The sequence below is a fragment of the Sylvia atricapilla genome, chromosome 1, assembly GCF_009819655.1.
Source record: "Sylvia atricapilla isolate bSylAtr1 chromosome 1, bSylAtr1.pri, whole genome shotgun sequence".
In the NCBI taxonomy this organism is placed as follows: domain Eukaryota; kingdom Metazoa; phylum Chordata; class Aves; order Passeriformes; family Sylviidae; genus Sylvia; species Sylvia atricapilla.
In genome coordinates, this window is record NC_089140.1 from 128,024,299 (window position 1) to 128,048,434 (window position 24,136).

General features: G+C 35.8%; 1 protein-coding gene across 1 annotated transcript in view; it reads left to right on the forward strand.

The window, feature by feature from the left end:
* Positions 1–24,136, forward strand: part of SLC26A7 (solute carrier family 26 member 7) — a 65,315-nt gene that overhangs the window by 19,158 nt on the left and 22,021 nt on the right. The window contains exons 4-10 of the mRNA XM_066333265.1: positions 5,991–6,155; positions 13,672–13,824; positions 15,178–15,260; positions 16,817–16,964; positions 18,998–19,111; positions 22,356–22,433; positions 23,919–24,014. Of these exons, the coding sequence (XP_066189362.1) occupies positions 5,991–6,155; positions 13,672–13,824; positions 15,178–15,260; positions 16,817–16,964; positions 18,998–19,111; positions 22,356–22,433; positions 23,919–24,014 (837 nt within the window). The remainder of the gene's footprint in view (positions 1–5,990; positions 6,156–13,671; positions 13,825–15,177; positions 15,261–16,816; positions 16,965–18,997; positions 19,112–22,355; positions 22,434–23,918; positions 24,015–24,136) is intronic.

Genomic DNA, 24,136 nt, shown 5'->3' on the forward strand with positions numbered 1-24,136 from the left:
TCCAAACCAGGACAGGATGGTGCTGCTCTGGAAAGGGAGGAGACCTGGGTTATGTTATCAACTATAAGACTTTATTTATTTTTTGAAAAACAGTCAAAGTGCAGTTTTCTAATTCACCACTATTTGCACAAAAGCAACAGATGCTGTGACTAATCAATACCTTGGGCAGCCTGCAGATGAAAGATCAAAAGTCCTTGCCAAAACAGCTGTTTCCTTCTAGGGAAGAGCAGTTAAAGAGCAGAACATTGCTTTTTGGCCTAAAAAGCAATTTGATGCTGTTTTCCCAGTTGCCTGGCTAAGTACCCTAATCAGCAAATAATCTTAAAATAAAAGGAAAACCATACAAAATAGTGAGTAATGGAAGGAAGGATGGGGGGAGATGTTTTTTGAGATTAACTACTGTTGGCTAGTTTGTGTTTAGTGCAGACCTCAACTGCATATTTGTGTGTGAGGCAAATTCTGAGCAGGCTCTGTGAGTTTCTGTGCTATCTAGACATGAAATAAGTTAGAACTGTTTTCTGATCATAAGACAAGGATAGGTAGAGCTTATCACAATTGAAATTTGGGGCACAGCTGCTTAAGTTTTTCTCAAAGTAATACATTTCAGAGTCCTAAACTACCGCTGAAATCTAATGTTTGAAGAAGTGTTCATAAAATAGGAAAGATATTTAGTTATCTTTAGAGGCATTCTGATGAAGATAAAACAGTATTAAGAAAGAAAATAAGTAAACATAAAATAAAAACTGTAATTACCAAAACCATTTAATATAATGCATTCATTATTTCATTTTTAAAACCAGAATGAAAGGCATAATGAAGATTTACTTTTGTGTAGCTGGTACTCTATAGAGATAAACAGGACATGGAAAACAAATCAAATTAATAGAATTCTTCTCTGATATAAAATATATCAGAGATATTGATGGGAGCAGAAAATGATGGAACATAGCAGACACCTATGGAGTAATTTTGTAATTGAAATTGGTTGCTGCCTTTATAACACTAAAGAAATCCTCAAAAGAGCTTTTGGGTAATATTTTTCCCCCTATTAATACATTATATGTGCAAGAATGCTTCCACATATAATATATTAATGTGTGTCTAAAATAATCTCAGCATACTAAACTGAAGTTAAAGATTAAGATTTGCTGAATAAATAGAGGAAAGCTCCTTGCAGATGAAACTGAGAAAAAAAAATATACCCTAGGAAAAAAACCTTAATTCTCTTAAGACCACAGTGGTATAGACTTCAGTTGGGCTATTCTTCCATAAAGGAAAAATAGCTGCTTATTACATTCCAGTCTTGTAACATTTTTCTTTGTAAGTTTTTCATCTACTGTATTTTAAAAACTAACATGTAATTAGTTGCTGATTTACAATGTTGGAAATAAAAATGTTTCTGGTTTTCTGGAGAACAAATCTACGCAGTCTATTATCAATTTGCTTAATAACAAAGGAGCACATTTGAATAAGAAGGATGTTTTTGCAAGGCAATATTCCTGTCTAAATCTTTATTACCCTGTGGGAAAAATGATGCTGCACTAGTTTGTTACACATAGCTCTGCATGAGGTAAAACCATGAGTCTATTATACAGTGATAATCAGGAAAAAAGTTCATTTTTCTTTTACAATGGAAATACCTTATTGCAGACTCATATTTTGTATTTGAGAACTACAAGGAGGCTGTGTAGGAGTTCTGGTTCCCACAGTTTGGTAGAACATACTATGTGTATGAAATACAAAGTATTTCTTAGTATAGAAAGACCACAGAAAATATTTTTCAGGTCCTGGAATGAGGACTCTGCACACCATCAGAAGCTTCCAGACGCTCTCAAGACACCCAGAATGAACATAAGAGCTGCAGCTCAGAAGACCAAAAGCTAATGGTCTACCAGTTAGATGTCTATTGAACATGGAGAGTTTTAAATTGGCAACTCAACCCAATTGAAGTGTGTCTGACACTTGTCTTCAGAGGGTCCATAGATTGTAGCCCTGGTTTGTGCCTGAGATATTTTAGTTTTCTGAAATTCCTTTTCCAAGGCATTTTCTGTAAACAAAATACATGTTTTTGCAACTGCAAATTGTTTATATTCTTTCTCTAGGAAAGACTTCTTGATGTCTCTCTGGTCTGACCAATGTGATTAAAGAAGTTTGTCTTTGCTTCACCAATCAAATTGGTCTGTGTAGAATAGTATAAAAAAGGAGACATCCCAACAATAAAGAAGTCATTTTCAGCCTTCTGATGTCAGAGTCTTTGTGTTATTGTAGTGTACAACAGCGCCACATAGATGTCTTCATTTTTGCAACCTTAGATTTTGAGATAACTGATAAAATGTACCAAATGAGAGACTCACAGTCTGTACTGTTTCCCTCCAAGAGATTCTCCCCATGTCTGCCTCATCTACCCAGACCATGCAGCAAATGATCAGAAAGGGCACCACCACTTTGTATGCTGTAACAATGAAAAACCCCTTCCAGTACACTGGAGTTTTGAGGGGTTTAAAATTCATTCTCCAAAGCTGAATCCATGCAGCAGGTAACATGATATCAGTCTTTGAATTTCTGTGGACACAAAGTTTGACATTACTGATTTCCAAAGAGCTGTTAAGTGATAAAATTTTTACTGGCCATGAAGTTAAATTGACTACATGTTGAATGTAATTCTAATAGTAATAATCATAATAAACTGAGCATGTTGTCATGGGAAAAAAGTATTGAAAATGGACAAGAACCGAAGGTTCTGAATTAATGAACATAGAGGGCTTTGCTTTTTGCAGTTGCTCATTTTTCTTCTCCTGGCTAAATTCCCATTCTCTTCCACTTGTCAGAGTAAAATTATGAAGCAGTAAAGACAGCTGCAAGAAAAGTTTCCCTCTGTAATGTCTCTCTCCCAATATGAAATTTACTTCTTTATTTATATTCTTTTTTAAAAAATCACACCTTGCATCACTTCTCTCTAATCACTTCACTGCATACCTTGTTTCCCTGAGCTTTTCTCCTTTATTGTGTATTAACTCTAGTCTGCTTTCCCTTGCTTTCTCTTATATTGTTTTTTTCTTTTCTCTGAAAGGTCTTGGTTTCATTTACATGAATTTAACTCAAGAATGTATACCTGGTGAAAATAAAATTCATCTAAAGAAAGTTGCTTCTCAATGAGTCTTTTTACATGGTATTAGGTACTGAAAATGCCACCCAAATAAACAATAGCCAAGTGCCTTTCAAACCATTTTTATACTGTGCATATTCTTGCCCTGAAATATACTATTATCCTCTAGGAACTAAGTTCTTAAAAATTAAAAATTCTGGATGCAATTCTAAAATGTATGAAAATTTTTGTTTCTTTTACAGTTTAAGAAAATCTCTGTAATATGAACGATAATAGAAATATTTTTTTTTCTGTTCTAGCACTTTACTGTCACTTTTCTCTGTAGTTTGTCCACATCAGGGATGAAAAGAAATCATAACATATATCAGAAAATAAAGTGGAAGACCTGCAAAAATGAGCTTCACAAACAATAGCCAAGATAAAGCATTTCTTTAAGAACATTAGACATTTCTTTAAGAATATTGACCTTTCTACAGTTTGGTCAGTGTTACTAGGTGAAAGATTTTATGACATAATGCAATGTAATGCAATTGTGTGCTGTCAGCTCAGCTCAATTTCAAATGGTATTTATTCAAAATGCAGTGGCAGCCAAGCTGAAATGGCTGTTGCCCAGCATGGAGGGTTAATTGCAGAGTCAATCTGGCCCCGTGTAAATGCTAATAATTTTATCTGTCAAGAAAACTCACATGCAACTAGGTTTGGGAGGCTTGTTTCAAAACTTTTTTCCTCCTAATGATCCAAGGAGTTTCTGTACATGACTCATGTTGCAAGGACAACATGAGATTTCCCATACCAGTTTATGCTGAAAATTACACCCTCCACCCAGAATGTTTCCTGTTCTGGTTGCTTCATTTTTAGATATCTGCATGGAAGATTTATGGGTGCACATCACATTTATTTAACTATCATGTAAATAAAGTGTAGGATGTTCATTCTCATGAAGTACTGCCTTTGTTTCTGGAAGTCCTGAGCCACCTTGGGCAGTAAGGAGAGGGGACCAAGTGTAGGCTGTTGCTTGTTTAATTGAGTGGGTATAGAAATTGTCTAATTGAAACCATACTCATGGTCTGCATGTATTTTACATGGCCTATGGTTACATGCAATCAATAAAAGCTGTGTTTGAAATGTGTTTTTTTAGTTAGTACCTGAGAAGGATCTTCTTAAAATGCTGCAGATTAAAAGAAAAAAAGTAAAAATCCCAAAAAGCACATCTGAGAGTGATACTGAAATTTCTAAGCTGAGCAATCCTTTTTCTGTAACTCACAATAATAACTTTCTCTGAAATGCTAATAGTAACTAATACTTCTCTCTGATATTATGTAGAATAAATAATTGTCTCTGTGGTATTTATTCTATGGTTAAGTAAACATCCCATTTCCTGGAAACGAAGCTGTTACACAGTTAGAAATTTCACATCCAGACAATAGAAACCAATCTTGGAAAAAAAACAAAACTTCACTAGGGAAGGCAGAATTTAATTCTTATTGGTCTTTGCTACTGTGAACAATGTTTTAAATATATTGGTAGACACACTGTTAGAACAAACAGCTAAACAAAATATCTGAAATTAGTAATTATCAGTTTTAGGCCTGACTAACTAAATGACTACTCACTGAGGGTATACAGTAATTATCATTATTGGAGTCCAATCCTGAATAGCAATCAATGTTCCAATTGTTCATAGTAAAGAGCAATTTACATCCTATTAGTGGGATGTAGAAGAAAAATCTCAGATTTAATCTCTCAAATAGAAGAGGATATTGCTCACTAGAGGTTTTGTGGTAAATTAAAAGCCACTTATTTTGATATTTTTGTTTCTTTTGTGGTACTATGCTCAAAGCTCACAGCATACTGGTGAGTTTTATGGTGAGAACATGAATGGTGTTGAGGCGTAAAGAATGATAACATCTGAAAATGGTAGTTTTAGCTTCAGAAAAAAAATCAAACAAAAAACCCAAACTAAACAAACTAAAAAACGCCCCTCTGATATATTCCAAATTTATGATATTTAGTGTGGTAAACACAAAATGAACCTCTAAGAAGGTATTGTAACGAAGAACTCTGTGCCAAGAACTCTCTTGGCACAGAGTTCTTTTCAGGCAGAAGAACAGCAAATCCAAAGATCATAGAAGTAAGAAACTGAAAAACTCATTGTGAGGGGAGTTAATGTCAATGTAACTTAATGTGGATCAGAAGAGCATTAAGTGTTATGTAAACCACAGTAGCAGCTATAGTAACAACTTTGTTCAAAGAATTAAGTGATACAAATCTCATACTTTGGAGGGAAAGAATGTTTGAAGTCCAGGATAAGAGGAAAAAATTGTTGAACACAACAATACCTACAACAGTTGTAGATCCTGCTGTAGTTTTAATTCCTGAATTGGAGGTGTCTCCACGAGAGTCTCTATAGCACCTCATAAATTTGGGATCTGTTGAAATTACTAATGCTGGGAATCCTGATAGTGACATTATGGCAATCAGTAAACGGACTAAGATAGGGCTCTTGGCCCATTTAGGCTGCATAGCAGTGGAGCAGGAATGAGTCTCCAAACCAGCCTCACTTTTTGAGTTGTTGTACTTCTTGTTGCAGTGTTGAGTTGATGTTTTTATGGTGTTTATTGTGCTCAAGTATTTGAGCAAGAGAGAATATTTCATTTCTTTGAGTTTGCTTTTGTTTCTAAACCAGTGTTAGAGTATGGTAAATTAGTGACTAAAATAGTGCAAGTAAACCCACAGAACTTCAGTGGGTTCCACTTTCAGGTATATTTGTCTTCCAAAGGACTTTTGCTTTGTATCTTTAGCTCATTTATCATTGACTCATTGTCCTATCACCAAGAAGCTGCATTTTATAATAATTGCTGGTCCTCCTGCCTTTGCCTTTTAGGTAGCAATGTTCATGCTGCAGTTGGGCAGTGCCACTTTCTTGTTGACAGAACCCGTGATAAGCGCGATGACAACAGGAGCGGCAACACACGTTGTGACTTCCCAAGTGAAGTACCTGCTGGGAATGAAAGTGCCATATATGTCAGGACCACTGGCATTTTTTCATGTGAGTTCAGTGAAAGAGATGGGTTACTTCATTAGCTAACATTTTATTGTATGCAGTACTTGTCTCTGTGTAAGAATTTTTTATACACATGCGTGAATGAACAGAAGATGAACCTTCATCTTGCTTTAACTGTTTGTAAGAAGAGATTTGGGAAACTTGATAGAGAACTAGCAGGAATGGGTACAGTAATTAATTTGAAATATGCTTGTTAGGGCATTAATAGTTCAATCTATTATCCTGACCCATTATGCACTCATACAGGGAGGGTAATCTCTCTTTGGGTCAGCATGTGGAAGGAATATAAATATAAATTTAAACATATTTTCTTCATATGCTGCTGAATGAAATCTGACCATCATTGTGGTAAAAGGAAAACGACCCAAGATTTGTGCATCTCCTATGCAAAAATTACTCTAGACATGTTATTTATTATTTTATGACATGATACTACTTTGCCATAAACATGGCCAGTGGACAACTTTAGGGTAATTTTTACAACATGCATGCAGCATTTCATGCAGTATTGTTGCAAATGAGTGGTTAGGCTGCTTAAAGCATCACCAACAGAGATACTGGCAAAAAGCAGGTATTAGCTTAATATGGTATGAAAGTGTGATTTTAACAGAATTCAGTGGCAAGGTTCACTCTCTTACTTACTCCAAGAAAGAAGCATTCATAGGAAAATTGTATTAGTATCAATTTAGGATGGAGACTGAGGATGAAAAAGGGTAAGAGTGCAAAGGGTATGGATACAAAAATAAGGGTGTGCAAAAGAGTTTAACAGAATTTCATCATTGAGTAATTTAACATTTATGATTAAATGGCACTTTTTATACCTATAACAGTGACTTCACTACAGTTTTGTGATAACAACATTCACACACATAATAATTTCCCATGCACACAGACAGAGATATACGTCTGTCTGTGAGTGTAAAAGTTCTTATCTAAAATTCCCCTTGGCTTCAGGGAAGCACTCATGGCAAAAGCTTGAGTCCACCAGGCAGGGGTTGCACCTCAAGGAGTGTGTGTGTGTGTGTATCAGCCCAGGCCTTGCTGTAAGTGATGGCCTTCCAAGTATCACAGACTTGAGGCTTCACAAGCTCGAGGAGAGGGAGGTGCTGGCATATCTCACTGTGGCCCAAAAGAGCTCAGAAGGCCTCACTTAGGGCTGCTGTGTGCAGGATCACAAAGTGATTTGCTTTAGTCATCAGTTGGTTTCCATCCTGTTCATAACTGGAGTTTCCAAAACATTTGGAAATTGTTTCCAAAACTTTGCCAACAATGGTGCTGTTCTATTTGGGTTCCAGTTCAGGTAGGGAATGTTCCAAGGCTGTCAGGGGATGACTGATCACTCTTTGTTCCCCACCTTGGCCAGACAGTGGCTGTTGCAGTTCCAGTGTTTTCCCACCTGTACCATGGGAAAGTACCTGATGCTGTCAGGGACACACCACCACCTGGCTGGTTTGGTCAAGGCCAGGACATGATGCACCAGTGTCATGGTTACAGCCCCTGGAAAGGACATATTTTTGACTGAAACCTTAAAGAGTAAAGCTGTATCATCTTATTACACAGCAGTCACAAACATATTTTTAATGGTAACTTATTTCAGCAAGCCCTCGGTTTCAGTGCTGTGAGCATAATCTCTTGGCATTATTAGTGTTACAACATGATATTTTGCTCATAATAAAACTATATTTACTTGCTGAGGTGATACTTACATTGCACTGATAGTGAGATTTCATCTAGTCAGCCACCAAATTAGTGGCTTATTTAAAAGGACTGACTATGTCTTCATGCCCTACTACGTGCTTTATTTTTTCCTCTTATTTGGAAAATTTGTTAATGTGAAATCTTGATTAGAAGATGTTTTCTAGAATGTTTTTTTATAGTATCTTATAAATCTGATAGCTCTTCATATGGATAATTAATTTGTTAATTTTTTTACAGGAACAATTTATTAATGAAAATTAGGAGCATGTAATAAACACCATGTGTCTTGTAGAGATATACCTAAAAGTGTAATAGCTATTTTTATGAGTGGTCAGTTGGCTTATTAGACTATTAAAAATTGTTCTTAATTTTTTATTATTACTTAAATATCTTTTCATAAATGATTCTTAATGTAAATGCGAATAGCCTCTTTTTCATGGTGTTTCCATGGAGACTATACTTACATATAGGAATATTGTCATCTTGTAGAGATGACTGGTGTTAAGTACTGCAGCCAAGGCATAATCAAAATATACATTAGGAGCAATAATAAAGAACACCAGTGATATGAAGAAATATTTCCACCTTGGTGTGCTGATGGTATCATAAATGAGGTCATTCAAATGCTTTGAGAGAAATCTATTCCCTTATCCCTTGTATTTTTAATGTATTTGAAACAAGTTCTTTGCCTTTCTCTTCTCTTTTGAAATCTATCCCCTTTGAACACATTCCAAAGAAAAATTTGCCTGAATTTTTAAAGGTTCTGAGTTGCTCTCTCTGTAAATTGTGTGAAAATAAATGACCAAAAAAAAAAAATTCTACTCTGTTCGACTTGAAAGAATAATAAAAAGGGGCAATTTTATTATATAAGTATTTAAAAATATTTCTGGTGTCTGTTCAGACTTATAAATTGCCTTAAGAAGGTCCCATACCTCAGCCAAAAGCACCAGAGCTAGACTTTAACAATAATTTTCGTCAATGGTGGTAGTTTCATGTGAAAATTGTATTAATTAGATATAAAGTAGTTAGCATGTGTATCTAGAGAGTGAAAGGCAACTTTGGCATGTCTCTCTGGACATGTTCTTTACTTCAAATTCTCTAAATCCAAAGACTGGTATTTTTGCTTACTTTTTTTTTTTTTTTTTTTTTTTTTTTTTTTTTTTTTTTTTTTTTTTTTTTTTGTCCACTCCAAAACACCTCCCACTCACAAAACCAATTGCTTTGCCTCAGGCAGCCTTTGGGTTGGCAAAGCTAGAATAAGAATGTTTAATAAAGTGTGATAGGAGAGTTGCAAGTACAGCAAGCCAGTGAAATGAATTCTTTATAGCGTGTGAGATCATGGTTAAATACGTAGAAAGGACCTTTGCATATGGAGAACAAATCTAGTACACTGGCCTTGAGCCTATGGCATTTCTGTGTTTACACATAGGTTATGTAACTTATTAAATTTTGTTTTCCCTGTACATAGTTTGTCACATTTCAGTTGAGCTGCACAGTGCAGCATCAGCTAGTATTTTGCAAATAGAAAAGGAAAAGTGAAGGAGAAGAAGAAAAACAGTGGGGGAATAATGCATGTGAGATCTAAGTTTACAAGGGAAAAGGAAAAGTGTCATCAAGTTTTACTCAGCCTCTGAAAACTGAAGAACATAATTGTATTCACCCCTTGTTTGTGTACAGATATATTTCTCTTTCCACATGTTTCTGAGAAAATACAGCACTGCAAAATGAACTGCAGTGTAAGAAACTTGCTTTGCAAAATGGGGTCTTCTGTGGCTGTGTTGCAAGCTTGTTGCAAAATCTTTGTGTGGTTCTGCTGCAATTCTGGAAAAAACCCTCAAACCTTCAGTGCTATCAGTCCCTTCTTTTCACCCTTTTTTTTCCTGTTACCTATACAGCTTATAGTATTTGCCTGTACATTTTCCCTCCAGTGTGACATATTTAAAAAACATCAGAATGAAATATTTTTGAAAATGAAATGAAGTTGTCCACTCTTAAAAAGGTATTATATTAAATTACATGTTCCTTTAATTCCTTTGTTTGCTTCACCCTCTATACACATTTTAGAGCTAATCTTTTGGAGTTTCATATAGACATTCAAAAAAATCAGTGCAGAGGATTTCATTATTACATCCAAACACACACCCTTTCTGGAATATAAACCATTACAATGTTCAATATCACCTCAAAACTGATGGTTTCCCATGAGAAAAGGAACATTCAGTGTCTGTATATATATATATGTGCAAAGCTCGAAAATTGCTTGTTTGGACTTAGGTCCAAATTACAAAAAGTCCATTGATTGCTCAGGATATTGTCACATAGGTTCTACTAAGAACCTCTTTACACAAAACTAGCAATGAAGCTAAAAATACAAGAGGCAAACAGCTCAATTAATATATTATTGCTAATTTAAAAATATTTTAAATAACATAATGACAAACACTGCTACATACACTGCAACATCAAGCTAAATTCTGCTGCACAATTTCCAAATTATTTCTGTAAGTGCATCATCTAAATATGTGAAATGCTGAACTTACATTTTTGAATAAAATGTTTGTAAATCTTTTGAATCAGATGCCAATGCCATTGCAAGCTTGAGCTTTACGTACTTAGATTTAGGATTTAGTTTTGATCTTGGATGAGTACAGTAATTGGCTGGACAGAATACCATGTAAAATCTACAGTTTAAAGAGACGCCTTTTGTGTATGTTAATTACATTCCTGTATGCTAAGAGCCACATGCTCCTTCTTTCTTGTGAAAGGGTCTCCTCGTTTCACTGGTCATATCATGACTTGAGTGGTTTTAAGTTTTCAGAAAATGGTTACCCAGGAACCCACTAGTCAGTGGAAGCTCTTTAGTCTAATTAATTTAATGTTGATGTATTACTTCCAGAATTGTTTTAGTGAACTACAGACACATTGGGGATAGGGCTGTTTGGGCTACTGAATTTGAATGAGCTACAAAGTGTTGGTAGTTTCATTATTTTTCATTTATTGGCTGAAGGGTACGACTGCAAAGAAACACCAAAGGATGTACTAGGCAGTTAATATAAATATTTTGTTGCAAAGTCTGAAACCTTATGGCAAAGGTTTACAAGATTTGGCTATGTATTTTTAAAATTAAATGGAAATGTCTTTTTCACTCAATTTGAAAGACAAAAATTCTTGCAGCTGGTGTACATTTCTTCACAAAAAATTTATTTATTCACTCAGTCCTTTGTCTCACTTTGTCTAGGAAAATTAGATTTGATGCCATGAACACAGATAGCTAATGCTGACACTTTAAGAGCCAGAATTAATTTCAAAACAAATCACATCTCTCTGACTTCAGCAAGTAGGAATCAATCCATTTCTTCCCTTTTCTTGCCACTTCACCTTAGATCTAGTTCAGTCTTTGATGAGTTTGTGGGCACAGTTTTGAAGGTTGCCTCCTTTTGTCTTAATTAAGCACAGCTTCTGTTTGGGCACTGAACTAAGTCCTGTATTCTCTTGGAAATGCATTCTTGGAAAATTATGGGTACAGATCTAGTCCTAAGCCACTGAAGATACAATCCACATATATTCTGATTATAGTGGGGCAATATGTGGTTAAAAACTGTGGTTTAATTCTTCAGATTTAAGACATATCTAGATCATATTACTTAAGAAGTTGATTTTAAAATATTTTCCTGGTTTCTGAGAAATGTTTGTGCTGGGTTATATTGTACATCCTTAATCAAAACTCCAAGGGCTAAATTTCTTCTTTATGAAGAAAGTTACTTTTCTGAAACCATCTTTAAGGTTTTTTTTTTCGTTTTCTAGATTATGAAAATATCCTCAGAGAGAAAAAATCAGGAAGCTATTTTAATTTACCAACTTTCAATATAAGCATCACCTCTTTAATGAGTGACAGAATCAGAACAGTAGAAATAAATTTTATCACCCTATTGACTACCTTTCTGCTAGAACAGGGTTCTTTCCTAAGATAATTTTGCTATTACTTTCTCCTGTCCAATAAAAATATATGTATTTAACCTCCAAACTGTCAAAACTTGTTAGCATTATACATGTACTTAAGAATAAGTTCTCTGGAGCAGAAAATTATTAATCTTTATTTTGACTAAACTACAAGTGTCACTTTTGATTTATTTTAGTGGTCTTCTTAGTCATTGCCAGAGAAAATGCCCTTTTAAAAATATTAATATTATTATTTCAATCTTCACTTGCTTGATTTTTTTTTATCTTTTATGTTGGGGTTTAAAAAAAAGTTGCTTGTGATGATGTCTAAATCTACATCCTAATCTTAACTTCCGTTGTGTCCATGGTTTAGATTCCAGGATGCACAATTGTTCCCAGAATTTAAATGCAGAACTTAAGGGACTGAGTCTATTTTTTTTTCCCCCTTACAGCTTTAGTAAGCTTGTGTATTGTATCTATCTTTATGGCTTGCTGTTCTTTCAGGCAATAGACTACTGCTTTTCTTCATGAGGCCTGAAAATAAGTTGTGATCTCATGATTTTTTTAATTTATCAGGATAGGTATTCTCTCTAACTTTCTTCACCTCTTCTAACTGTTTCAGCAAACTTCTAATTTTTTCCATTACTCCCTGTTAGTCTACTACCATGCCTTTTTTCCTGAACCCACATATTCAGCATAGAGCAAGAATTACAGTTCACTGTCATCTGTGCTGGTGCAAAGGCAACTGCATTCTTCTGAGTCTGTTACTTACAACATTTTATTCATCATCAAAGACTCTGCTTCCCATCACTGTTGGTCATTCTATTCCTGTTCTGTATTTCTATTCTGCATGTTCTTTATAATCCAGCACCATATTTTCCTTGTTCATCACAGACCCAACTACATTTTTCTAACCTGTTTTACAGATTATTGCAGCATGTAAAAAAGCTGAAGGAGTCCCATTCACAGCTCCATAGCTCTGTCCTGGTGTCCTCTTCCCCTTTAACCCTGCAGTCAGAAGAAAAGGAAACAAACAGGGCTAAGCAGATAATTTTAGTTACTTAAATAACCAGTGATGTTTGTATGCAAGCTTGGCAGCTATTTAGTGTGTGCAGCACCTGGACCTGACCAAAGCATGCTCCATGGAGCACTCTGTTAGGGGCAAGAGCAATCCACAGAGGGGCTGAGGATGCCCTGCTGAAATTACTCTGGAAAAACATTACCCTGGAAAAATGACCCAGAGGTTGCAGAAGATGCCCTGAAGAGGATGTTCATCTTGGAAGATTCCTGTTGCATATCTTCCCATCCAGCCACTGCTGCATTTTTCTTTCCCTTCTCTTTTTTCCTCTCCTTATTTCTTCCCATTTTTTCTGTATTATAATTTTTTTTCTCAGAAATAGCTTTTAGTACTAGAGTTGGTGGACATTATATGAGATGGCTGCTACAAATGTCTTTGTGTAAGAAACTTTTCTCAATATTTTAATGCAATACTCATTTATCTCATTGAACTTAATGAGACTGAATAAGAAAAGGAAACATATCACAACATATCACATTTATTGGAATTTTATATATTTATTCTACCAGTAGAAATTTGCAAATTAAGATACATGAATATTCACTGCTTTTTTTTTTTTTTTTTTTTTTTTTTTTTGAGTTCTCACAAGTCCATAGGAGTGGTAAATTGGTGATTTTCTTCCTTGTAAAATCTAAAATACAGGCCAAAAACTTGTCCAATGACTCAGCTCCTGCAGTATTGATTCAGCTTTCACTCATTATTTGTCTGAAGTTGTGAGAAGATGCCATGGCATGTGATCCAGAATATAATTTTTGATCTGTGATTGTTATTTGCTGTTCACTGTAGATTTATGCCTATGTGTTTGAGAATATCAGATCAGTTCAGCTGGAGGCATTACTTCTCTCCTTGCTCAGTATTGTGGTACTTGTTCTTGTTAAAGAACTGAATGAGAAATTTCACAGAAACATTAAAGTCGTCCTTCCCATTGATCTACTTTTGGTAAGTACAGAATTATATATCAGGCTTTTCTTACAAACGTCTCAGTGCCTCAGTCTGCTGAAGTTTACTGTGCTCTCTATAGTTACCCACATCCACACCTGCCACTTATTAAATAGACAGCTGATTTTCATGGCTGTAAGTTAATTGTAAGAACAGGAAAGAGTTTGGCTTAATAATTAAGAAAAATTACATAAGCTCCCAATTTGTATAATATTTTTCATATGTTTACTACTTTTGCATAATCACAAGAACACGAAGCCTAGAGTGTTGAAGTGTAAGAAATTTGAAATAGAAAATAAAAAGTAACTGGCATATTGTAACTCCAAGCAAGTCTTGTGCTGGATAGTTGTTCCTTAGATGTCACTTGTGATTTATCTACAACAAAATTAAATAGGTATGCTATTCCTTTCTGTCTTTTTACTGAGTTTTCCTTTAACATAGTATAGACTACATTGAAATTAGCAATTGCATTGAGGATTCAGCTGTATCAAATTATTAGCACCATATCACCATCAGAAAGTTTCTGGTATTCTCTAAACCTCTAAAAGAAAATACGAAGTATGAGCGACAGTTGGCTTTCAAGGTGTGTTATTACAATTACTCTTCTGCTGCCCGAAAAAAAAGTATTTCTAAGGGCAAAATCCTGGAACAGGAGGTAGTGTGGTCCTGGTCTCACTGTCACCTTTTTAGAAATATTGGATAAAATGTACCAGCAAACTAAGAATTGCAGACTGGAAGCCTGTTCTATTGGGATTTGTGTGTTCATCTCATTTGAAATACAGGCATCTAGCTTGAATCTCCTACGGGTCAAACTTTATGCTCCCTCTGCAAGATTCATAACTGCTGGAACATAAAAACAAGAGGTAGACACATCTTCTACCATGATCTGTGCTGAAGTCAACTCTGCCAGTCTGGATTAGATGTGCTCAGAGAGCATCAGCTGGCTCAGACTACTCAGGAACAATTAAATTAATGAATTATGAATTAATTTAGGCTGCTCACATGATTGGCAGTGCTCTGGGACACATGCTGAACAGAGGGACTTTGGACACTGATTGCCAAGGCTCCTGAGTCTTTACAGAGAGCCATACAAATCTCTTTCATTAACACAGAGTGTACAAACTGCACTGTAGTCTCACTTCATTATTGTGTCCAAATCTTAGTTTCTTTTGACTCTCTTCCACATTTGCCAAAAAAAAAAAAAAAAAATCATAATACTGTTTTATAATCCTGGTTTGCTGAATTTATCTAAGGATAAATATATGAACAATGCCATGTGCTTAGGTATGGCAATAATAGGGACCATGTCAGAACCAACAGAAATGTAACATCTTTTTCTGTTTGAATCACTAGATAATTGCTACATCCATTGCTTGCTACTATGCTGATATGGAATACGTCTACAGGATAGAAGTTGTGGGAAATATTCCTAAAGGGTAATGTGGATTTTATTAGCTTGTGGCTTTTAAATATTTTTATTTCTGAGAACTGGCTCTGAAAAGGTCAAAATGGTTTCTGAAATAAGAAATTGTAAAAATCTATTTTGTTTGTTTCCCGTCCCCTCAGATACTCTCTCACAATTCAGTCCCAAGTTAGCAAGTTATATGTGCATAGATATCATCATAAAAATTCATTCTTGTATATTTTCACAGTTTTTTATTACTTTGTGGAATAAAAAGTAGGTACTAAGTACTTGATGATGTATGACAGGAGGGCAGGACACTCTTTATAAGATTATTGCAACCTGGTTTTTGAGAGTTGCCTGGTGCTATTGTAGCAGAAAGGATTTACAATGAGATAAGATTTATAGATTACTACACTTCACTCCTTTCCACCCATATAGTGATTTCAGAAAATCTGGTTTTTGAGAAAATGTGAAAGATTTAATTATGCTTAATCTAGAAAGAACATTTTTACTATACTTAAGGATACACTTTCCTCCATGACCTTGAAAGAAGGCAAAAAAAACCCCCAAACAATATAATTAGCTAGAAAGAGAAATTAGATTAATTGTCAGAAAAAATGTTCAAACTCTACTGGCTGGTATGGAAGAGCACAGCTGTTGTGTAATTTCCTGCTTGGATATAGCAGGGTTTTCCTAAATTTCGCAAGCTATGAGTCCAAGACAGTGTGAATGCATGTGTGACGGCTTGCACTGAAAGAAGTAAAGTAAGGGACATTTCTGAGAAAGAAAATGGTTTTTAGGTATTTAGAGCTTAAACTAAAACATGGCTAAGTGTGCCCCTTCTGTGTGTCATGAATAAGTAAACTGTATTTGTGCAGTTTTAACCAGGAATTTATTTTTTGTCTAACCTCATACAAACAGTGTTGAAAAACAGAAACAGAGCCTGGATCATTCCTGTGTCTTTTTAGGCATTTGCCTGAAATACTAACTGCCTTGTCAGTGGAGAGCATCAGAAACCTTAAGAGTACAATTTGGTTTTCAGACAGTGTGATCTGTGCTCTGGAAAGACCAAAGTATTTTTGAAGAATTCAGAGAAAATCTGGGCTGGTTTAGTTCCTAACTTGAGTAGTTTCAATGCAATCCCCATTAGATGGAATAAATGTCTGTACCGTCAGTAACTGACAGGAATACAAAATTTTTTTAATATTTAAATTTAGCTTACAGGAAAGCCAACTATATTAAAAAGGGAGAAAATATACAGTAGTCTCTTCTACTGAACATTACACAATTAGTGAATGGTTGCTAATTTTATTTGTCAGTCATGGAGTTAATTTCTCAAACTGAAGTTTTCAAATTGAATACTCCATCTGAGACAGTTTCATCTTCTACAAATTCTCTTCTGCTGTTCTCAACAGACTGAGATCTTATTAATATAAAATATTGAAAAATGTCACCTTACAAAAATTACAATACAAAAATTAGCTGTTCCCAAAGAGATTGTTTCTCTGGTGTTCACATAAATCACAGGTATTTAGAGACCAACCATGTATCAAGTTTTGCAAAAATCACTGTCTTTTTTTTTTATAGGTTGCCGTCACCAAAAGCACCACCCATGAGTGTCCTGCCTGAAGTAGTCACTGAAGCTTTTGGAGTGGCACTGGTTGGTTATGTAGCCTCACTAGCTCTTGCTCAAGGCTCTGCTAAAAAGTTTAAATACACTGTGGATGACAACCAGGTAAAGCTCTTTCTCCTTAGAGTCACTGAGCCTTGGAATCACTTCACCATTTGGAGAAAGTATTACAGATGAATGCCCAGTAGAAAAAGTTATGCTCCATATAGGATCCTGACACCTCCTAGTGTTTACAGTAACAGCCAAATTTTGTTCAAATTATTTCTGCAGAATGGTCTCATTGGTTGAACTGCTCCTTTTGGGGAAGCTCATCCTTCAGGATAATCTTGTAATGCTACATTCAATGCAGCATTTGGGTGTTAATGCATTTTTCACTGCTCTAAAATGAGACAGCTTCTCTCTCCTCTGGCAGTTGAGTTCCTACAGACAAGCTATGATGTTAAATCATCCACCAATTAATGAAACAAAGCAATTCTAAAATGAAACCAGGTATTTATAGCCCCAGGACTTGTCTGATGTTATAATAGGAAATTATTTATACTTATGCAAAGTAGAAGTCTCACCCAAAATAAAGGCTTATTTGTGTCTAAGAAGCTGGGTGAGCTCAGAGTGTGCTGCCAAATTTACAGCCATAGGAGCTTTCTATCCCAACTTCCACTTTGCAGAGTACATGCTTAAATAAAAGTGGGTCATCTCTACACTACTGCATTGCTTGTCATGACTCCAAGCCAGCAGGACATCCATGGATATACTAATTCAAGCACTGTGGTAGGAAAGGTTCAATTTCAGATAATTGGCACTAGTACTGTGTGCTGAAGATGTTGTCTCCACCTTCATGTTAAGTGGTTTGGGATAAATGACATCAGGGTGAATGAAGAACAGTTGTTTTGCAGCTGGAGGTCTATTTGAGCAGCTTATCTAGACAGGTGAGTCTTGCTACATTAGTTCCTGTCCTTTAGAACTCGTATGTCTTTGGAAAACAGAGTGGGAACATTCTTGTCTGTTCAGGCCTCTAAAATATTTCTCTGTTTGAATACATTGGGCCATGAATTTCTACTGATGCTTCAGAGCCATGTTTCTAAGGAGCAGAGGGAGAGTGCTTTGAGCTTAGTGCAGGTCAGACTCCAGGGTGACATGCTACTTCGTTTCAAGGCACTCCATGGAACACAGCAACCTGTGTGTCTTTCTGCACGGTTGGAAGTCTTATACAGCTTCATTACTGTAGTCTTGGAAACTCTTTACAGGTCTGCATCAAGTAATGGAGCAAAAGGACAAACCCTCCATGAGAGGAGAGCAGTGAGGTGGTGTGGCTGTACTGCCTTCAGGGGCCAGGCATAGTGCTTGGCACAGGGTCTGGTAGGTGTGTGAGGCTGCCAGGCAAGCTTTAAGGGGTGCTGTTCTGTGCTGTGAAGACAAACTCATGAGCTGGTATTTTCCTGGCTGGATACAGCACCATTCTCCTACACATTTTCCTGGGCAGACCAACTTGCACTTTAAAGTCTGTGATGCTGGGTGGCCATGGCAGAACACTTCCTTAGAAAACGCTGTTCTTCTTAGGCTGCACATACAAGGTTGCTTCTCCACTTTTTCTTCTATAAATCTTTGTTCAGACATGTCTGCATTTTGATTGTGAGCAAGCACCAAATACATTTGTGATGAAAGCACGCATATAGTGTGGCTACCACACTTCACTTTCACTAAAACATGCTCTAAAGGAGGAGAAATCAGTGGCTGTCTTTTTCCAGTGAGCCATAAACCAGAAATTATCTGGACAGTTTCCAGACACCATTACTTGGGGCTTCAGCCAGTTAAAAAGCAGATGTGGATCAAGATGTAAATGATTTGGTTGATCTTAATCTACAAAATTTAGCAATAGCAGTTATTTTGTGGAGAAAATATCCCTCCTGGTTTTGAAGAATCTCGTTCAACATCTCTATAATTCAAATTAGTTCTGAGTTGTGAGAAGATCTATTCTGTTGGCAAACCCTTTGTCATGTACCTGTGGGATAATTTTCCCTCAAAGATATGTCCATCCTTTATCATTGCTAATATTTACATAGGGGACTCCTTTGTCGGCAAGAGGCATTGAAGCGACAGAATGATAGGACAAAAACATCTTCTATTTAATGACTTTGCAGGAATTTTTGGCTCATGGCCTCAGCAACGTGATTCCTTCATTTTTCTTTTGCATACCAAGTGCTGCAGCGATGGGACGGACGGCACTCTTATACAGCACGGGTGCCAAAACACAGGTAACAGCTTAGAGTGAAGTATGTCAGAGATTTAAAGCTGAGATTTTACTGCTCACTGAAATTTGTCCTGATTTATCCACTGTATTTCTCTAGGTTCCCTTTGCCTCTGTCTTGGGAATGACTCTGCCCTGTCATTTTTAACAATCTGCATGAAATTGCATGTGATCAGTGATGTCCCCCTAGGAAAGATAGTGGTTCCGTTTGTTTATTTTTTACCTGTTCCATTCAATGTGAACTGTAAGGTCTATGGCAGAAAGGAAGTTAGGAGTTATGTTCTCAGACTGCAGGAAATTACATAAAAGCCTTTTCAGTTTATGTGAATTTGTCAGCATTGTAACAAAAGTGCCCTCTAATGGTGTTTAATGGATTTATGGTACAGTCTAATCTGAAGTTTTAGGAAAAAAAATCACATTTCATTTATCTGATTTAATTTATCTTTTATCTGATTTTCAAAATAAAATGTAAGTAACCTTTAGAGCTGTTTGTTAAACAAACCACAAGTAATCTCACAGCTTCTGCCTTGTGACATGGTGTACTTGTCCTATCCCTCAGTGTACACTGAGCCCACAGAGATGACATTTAGACTTTTTGAAGATGTTTGTTGCCATTTCCTACTGTAGAAAATGAAACCCACAAGCAGTTATTACAGTAGCTCAGGAAAGAGGGGACTGTAATTCCTGAAAATGATAACTGTGACCATGCCAGCCAGTCATTTGTCCAAACTGTGTCTGTGAACAAGAGAGGTGGCAAAACACCTGAGGCGCCCCCACAGCACTGCCTCTTCCTCTGAACCTCAAGGGCCCTTTGGTGGCAGCCAGTCACCTGCCATATCAATGCTGTGCCCTTTGGAGCTCACTGCTATTCTCCCAGGTAACAAGTGACAGGACAAGAGGAAACATCAAGCTGAGACAGGGAAGGTTTAGATTAGATATCAGGATTTCTTTTTTTATAGAAGGGATCCTAAAGCATTGGAACAGACTGCCCAGAGTAAGGGTACAGTCACCATCCCAGGAAGTTTTAAAAATTGTATGAATATGGCATTTGGGGACATGGTTTAATGGTGAACATGGTGGTGGTGCTGAGTTGATGGTTGGATTTGATAACCTTAAAGATCTCTTCTATCCTTAACCATTCTATGATTCAATGATTCTATTTTCATTTTATAGCTGTTTCTCTTTCCTGTATAAAGGATATTGGCTGCAAGGAAAAGGTTTATGAGGCATAAGACTTAATGCAATCCATAGGTATTGTTTCTCCTCATCCATGTCTTACAATTATTTCTCATGCAGATGCCACAATATTAAGGAATTATACAGGGCTTTACTTCAATACTCTACATGTTAAATGCTTGCTAATTAGCCTACAGAGTACTCTGAACTCAATCATAATGAATAATCTAACAAATAATAACCTTGAAAAATATGTATATGCAAATATTTTAGTTACCTCTTGGCTATTCGTTATTTCAGTTACATATTTTAGTTGAATTTGATGTCATACAATGTGCTGTCATCCTCACAGACATTCTCTTCTGTAATCTGTTAGTGTACTAATTGTACAGTTTGCAGTTGTATTGCATCATGTTCTACTGGCTTTTCCATGGAAGATTTGAGATAACCTGCATGTCCATAACCTGGAGGCATATGGGGTATTTGAGCACGTTGGCTCTGGTACATGTAGGAAAAGACCCTGATAAAAGGTTATTCAATACATGAAATGGAAAAAGAAACCACTATAATTTGATTTCAAGACAACAAACACACAATAAAAATCTGCTTGGTTTAGCTGTTGGCTTCACAGTATAGCAGTGCCTGTGTCTCAAAGTTAAGAGTGTGTCTGTGAGTTAGCACTATGGCATAAAATCTCTCCCCTGCCTTCATGGCACCCACATCAGCTGAATGCTCTCCTTTGTGGCTCCCCAGGCAGAGTGAGGAGATGAGAAGATCATCACTTATAAGTGTTGGTCAGGTCGTAGGCAGAAAGAAACCTTTCTTTAACAAAGAGAGAAGACAATTCAGCATAGGGCATGGAAGAAATGCAAAGAGCCTTTCAGGGGCACAGAGCAGCCTTTTTTTCTCAAATGGCTATACCTGGATTGCAGTTTTGTAATTTGTTCCTCAGGGATATATTTTCCTGGGAGGAAACAGAAGTGAGGAGCTTTATAATGGACTAGAAGTGTCCTTCAAATAGAATCAACACTTTTTTTTTTTCTTGCTCTCCATGAAGGCAGGAAGAGGGAAAAGTTCCTTGTGACTTTACCAGCAGATTTTCGATCCCTTTTTATGTAAACACTCTGTCTATCTTTCTTGATGGTATTTTTAAGTACACCATGACTTTAATTTTCTAGTGTTTTAACAACTTGTCTGGTTTTGTTTTTAACAACTTGTCTCTTAAAATGAAACCTAATTATTTTAGTAAAGAAACATATTATCAATATAAAAATAAAGTGAGCATCTGTCTACTTATCGTCAAAAACCTTCTGTGAATCTGAACTGTATATTTATAAGACAGAAGTACTCAGTGAGCACTCAGAGCAGAATAGGACAGTGTAATTTTACTGTAGTTTTTCATAATGCTATAAATGCTGTGAAGAAATATATAATTATTACACCATATATTTTTCTGAAATTATATTACTTGTATTAAGTATAATTTTTAATAAATTTTTAAATGTATTTACATTTTCTTAAGTAAATACACTGATATTAACATGAAATTGTTAGTGGTTTCTCATTTAACAATAGTTTTCTTTTAGGGTTAATCCCAGCAAAGGAAGTTAGACATCTTCTCTCATGGAAAAAATGATAGCATATATAATTCTTGCTTAGTGCTATGACAGATCTGTTATTTAGTACAACATAGGGTGCATGGTTATAAATAAGTTGCAGAATGACAGTGGGTGCTGAGAAACTTCTGGGATGAGATATTGCACACACACATTCCATTTAGTACCCAAGTGTGTAAGTGATGCTCTGATCTGTGTCAGTGTGCTGGCACCAGGGTCAAGCACAGATGTTGAGATCTTTCACTATGTTCTCACTGTAGATGATGAAAGGTAATAATCAGAGATTAAAACTGAAATTTTATGCATCTGCAATCCACAGATACATTGGTAGTAAACACCATCAACATCTGATTCTTGACTTTGCCTACCATATTTTATAATTTATCCTTTTCACAATTTCTTTTGTTGTTTTTGTTGTTGTTAGACTGAATGATCTGCGAATCTTGTTTATTGTTTTAGGTGGCTTGCCTTATCTCTTGTGTATTAATTCTTGTTGTGATCTACACAATTGGACCTCTGCTGTATTGGCTGCCTATGGTATGGTACTTATTCTTTTTAAAGATTAAGATGTCAAACATTTTCTAATGACAGTTTCTCTCAGGGAAAGACAGTGCAACCTTTAAAACAGCTCTATTTAATTTCAGTGGCTGAAAAAATAGTACAGCATGAAAAATCTCAAAATCATAAAATACAAGGGTGACAGCATAAGAGATAGAGATTTAGACATATATAGTTACATATATAGCCTATCATGTAAGCATATAGAAGTTAATTTCTCTTCTGCTTACTTTTGGTAAGTAAGTTTATGAAAAATATACACCCAGTTTGCTGTGGATTTGCAAATTGACAAAGTATGGTAGAAATTAATGAAGATTCATATTTCTCCAGATATGCATATGATAAAAACTACGCTTTTCAAATAAATTTGACACAAATTATTTTAAATAGTGATATAAGCTTAATTACAGAAAGATTATGAAGCATTCTGATATCTTTGTCATACATCTATGTAAGATTCTATACCTCTATGCTAAGACTCTTTAAAGCAGTGTGGCATCTTTTCACATAAGCTATATCTAACTTTTGATATTAAAAATTAATAGTTAATTTTAACTAGAGGCATGTCAAAACTGCTAAATACAGCTCCAAAATTATCCACAGTTCTGCCATGTATGTACATGAAGTTTTAACTCAACTATGTTTTAAAATTTCTTTGTGCCATTGTTTACATGGTGTCATGAAAGTTCTCACTTTTCAAACACAGATCCTTTTATAGCTTATTTTAACCATGCAAAGTAAGGACACTTGAAGAAAAGTAAGCAATATGTCCTGGTTTTTTTTGCCATACTTCTTCCCTACTTTCATTTTTTTTTGTATGGACTTATATGTAAATTTTGACCAGTCTCCTGTAGGCTTTTCCCCGCAAACTGTAAAAATACTTCTTGGTTTCTGCTTTCTTGATAATTTATTTCTTTTCTGATATGCTTTTTCAGCCCATCTATGCACTGTAAGTCCATTGGTTTGTACTCCATTCTTTTCGGCTCTAGATGACTTCTTCTTTCCTGTCCTCCTCCTTCCTGAGTCAAAGAATTTTAATTTTTTTTTTTTTTCAAAATGAATGGACTTTTGCCTTAGAGGCCTTCTCTAGGGGAAGAGAAGGAAGTGAGGGAGTTACAATTCTTCACTGTATAGAAGTTGAGTGATGATTTGCTTTTGAGTCCTTCAGACTGTGGCAGAATGTATTTGGTTTGGTGATGCATGGAAGAGTCTTGAGTAGTCCTGAGGTTTCTGTTGTTTTTCTCACAGCTAGGTAGCCTCTAGATTGCCTTCAAAAAATAAAAAGGGGATAGGAGAGTTGTTGCTGTTAGCATCTGTCACAAGGACATCTGTGCTCATCCCATTTTCTAAACACCTAGCAGAATTTTTTGTAGTTTAATTATGATATTGACTGCTAAATTAAAGAAACAGCATTTGTTTTCACTAACAACTCTACAAATGGCTTTTGTGTTTATGTCTTTGCAGTGTGTGTTAGCAAGCATCATTGTTGTGGGCTTGAAGGGGATGCTAATGCAGTTCCGTGACTTAAAAAAATATTGGAATGTGGATAAAATAGACTGGGTAAGTAACACTTAATCTAAGGAGGTTTTCCTGAGATCATTTGGCAAACAACTGTTAATTAAACTTTAGTAGTTCTGTGGCTCTAGAAGAAATAAGTGCAAGATATTATTAATAGTACTTTT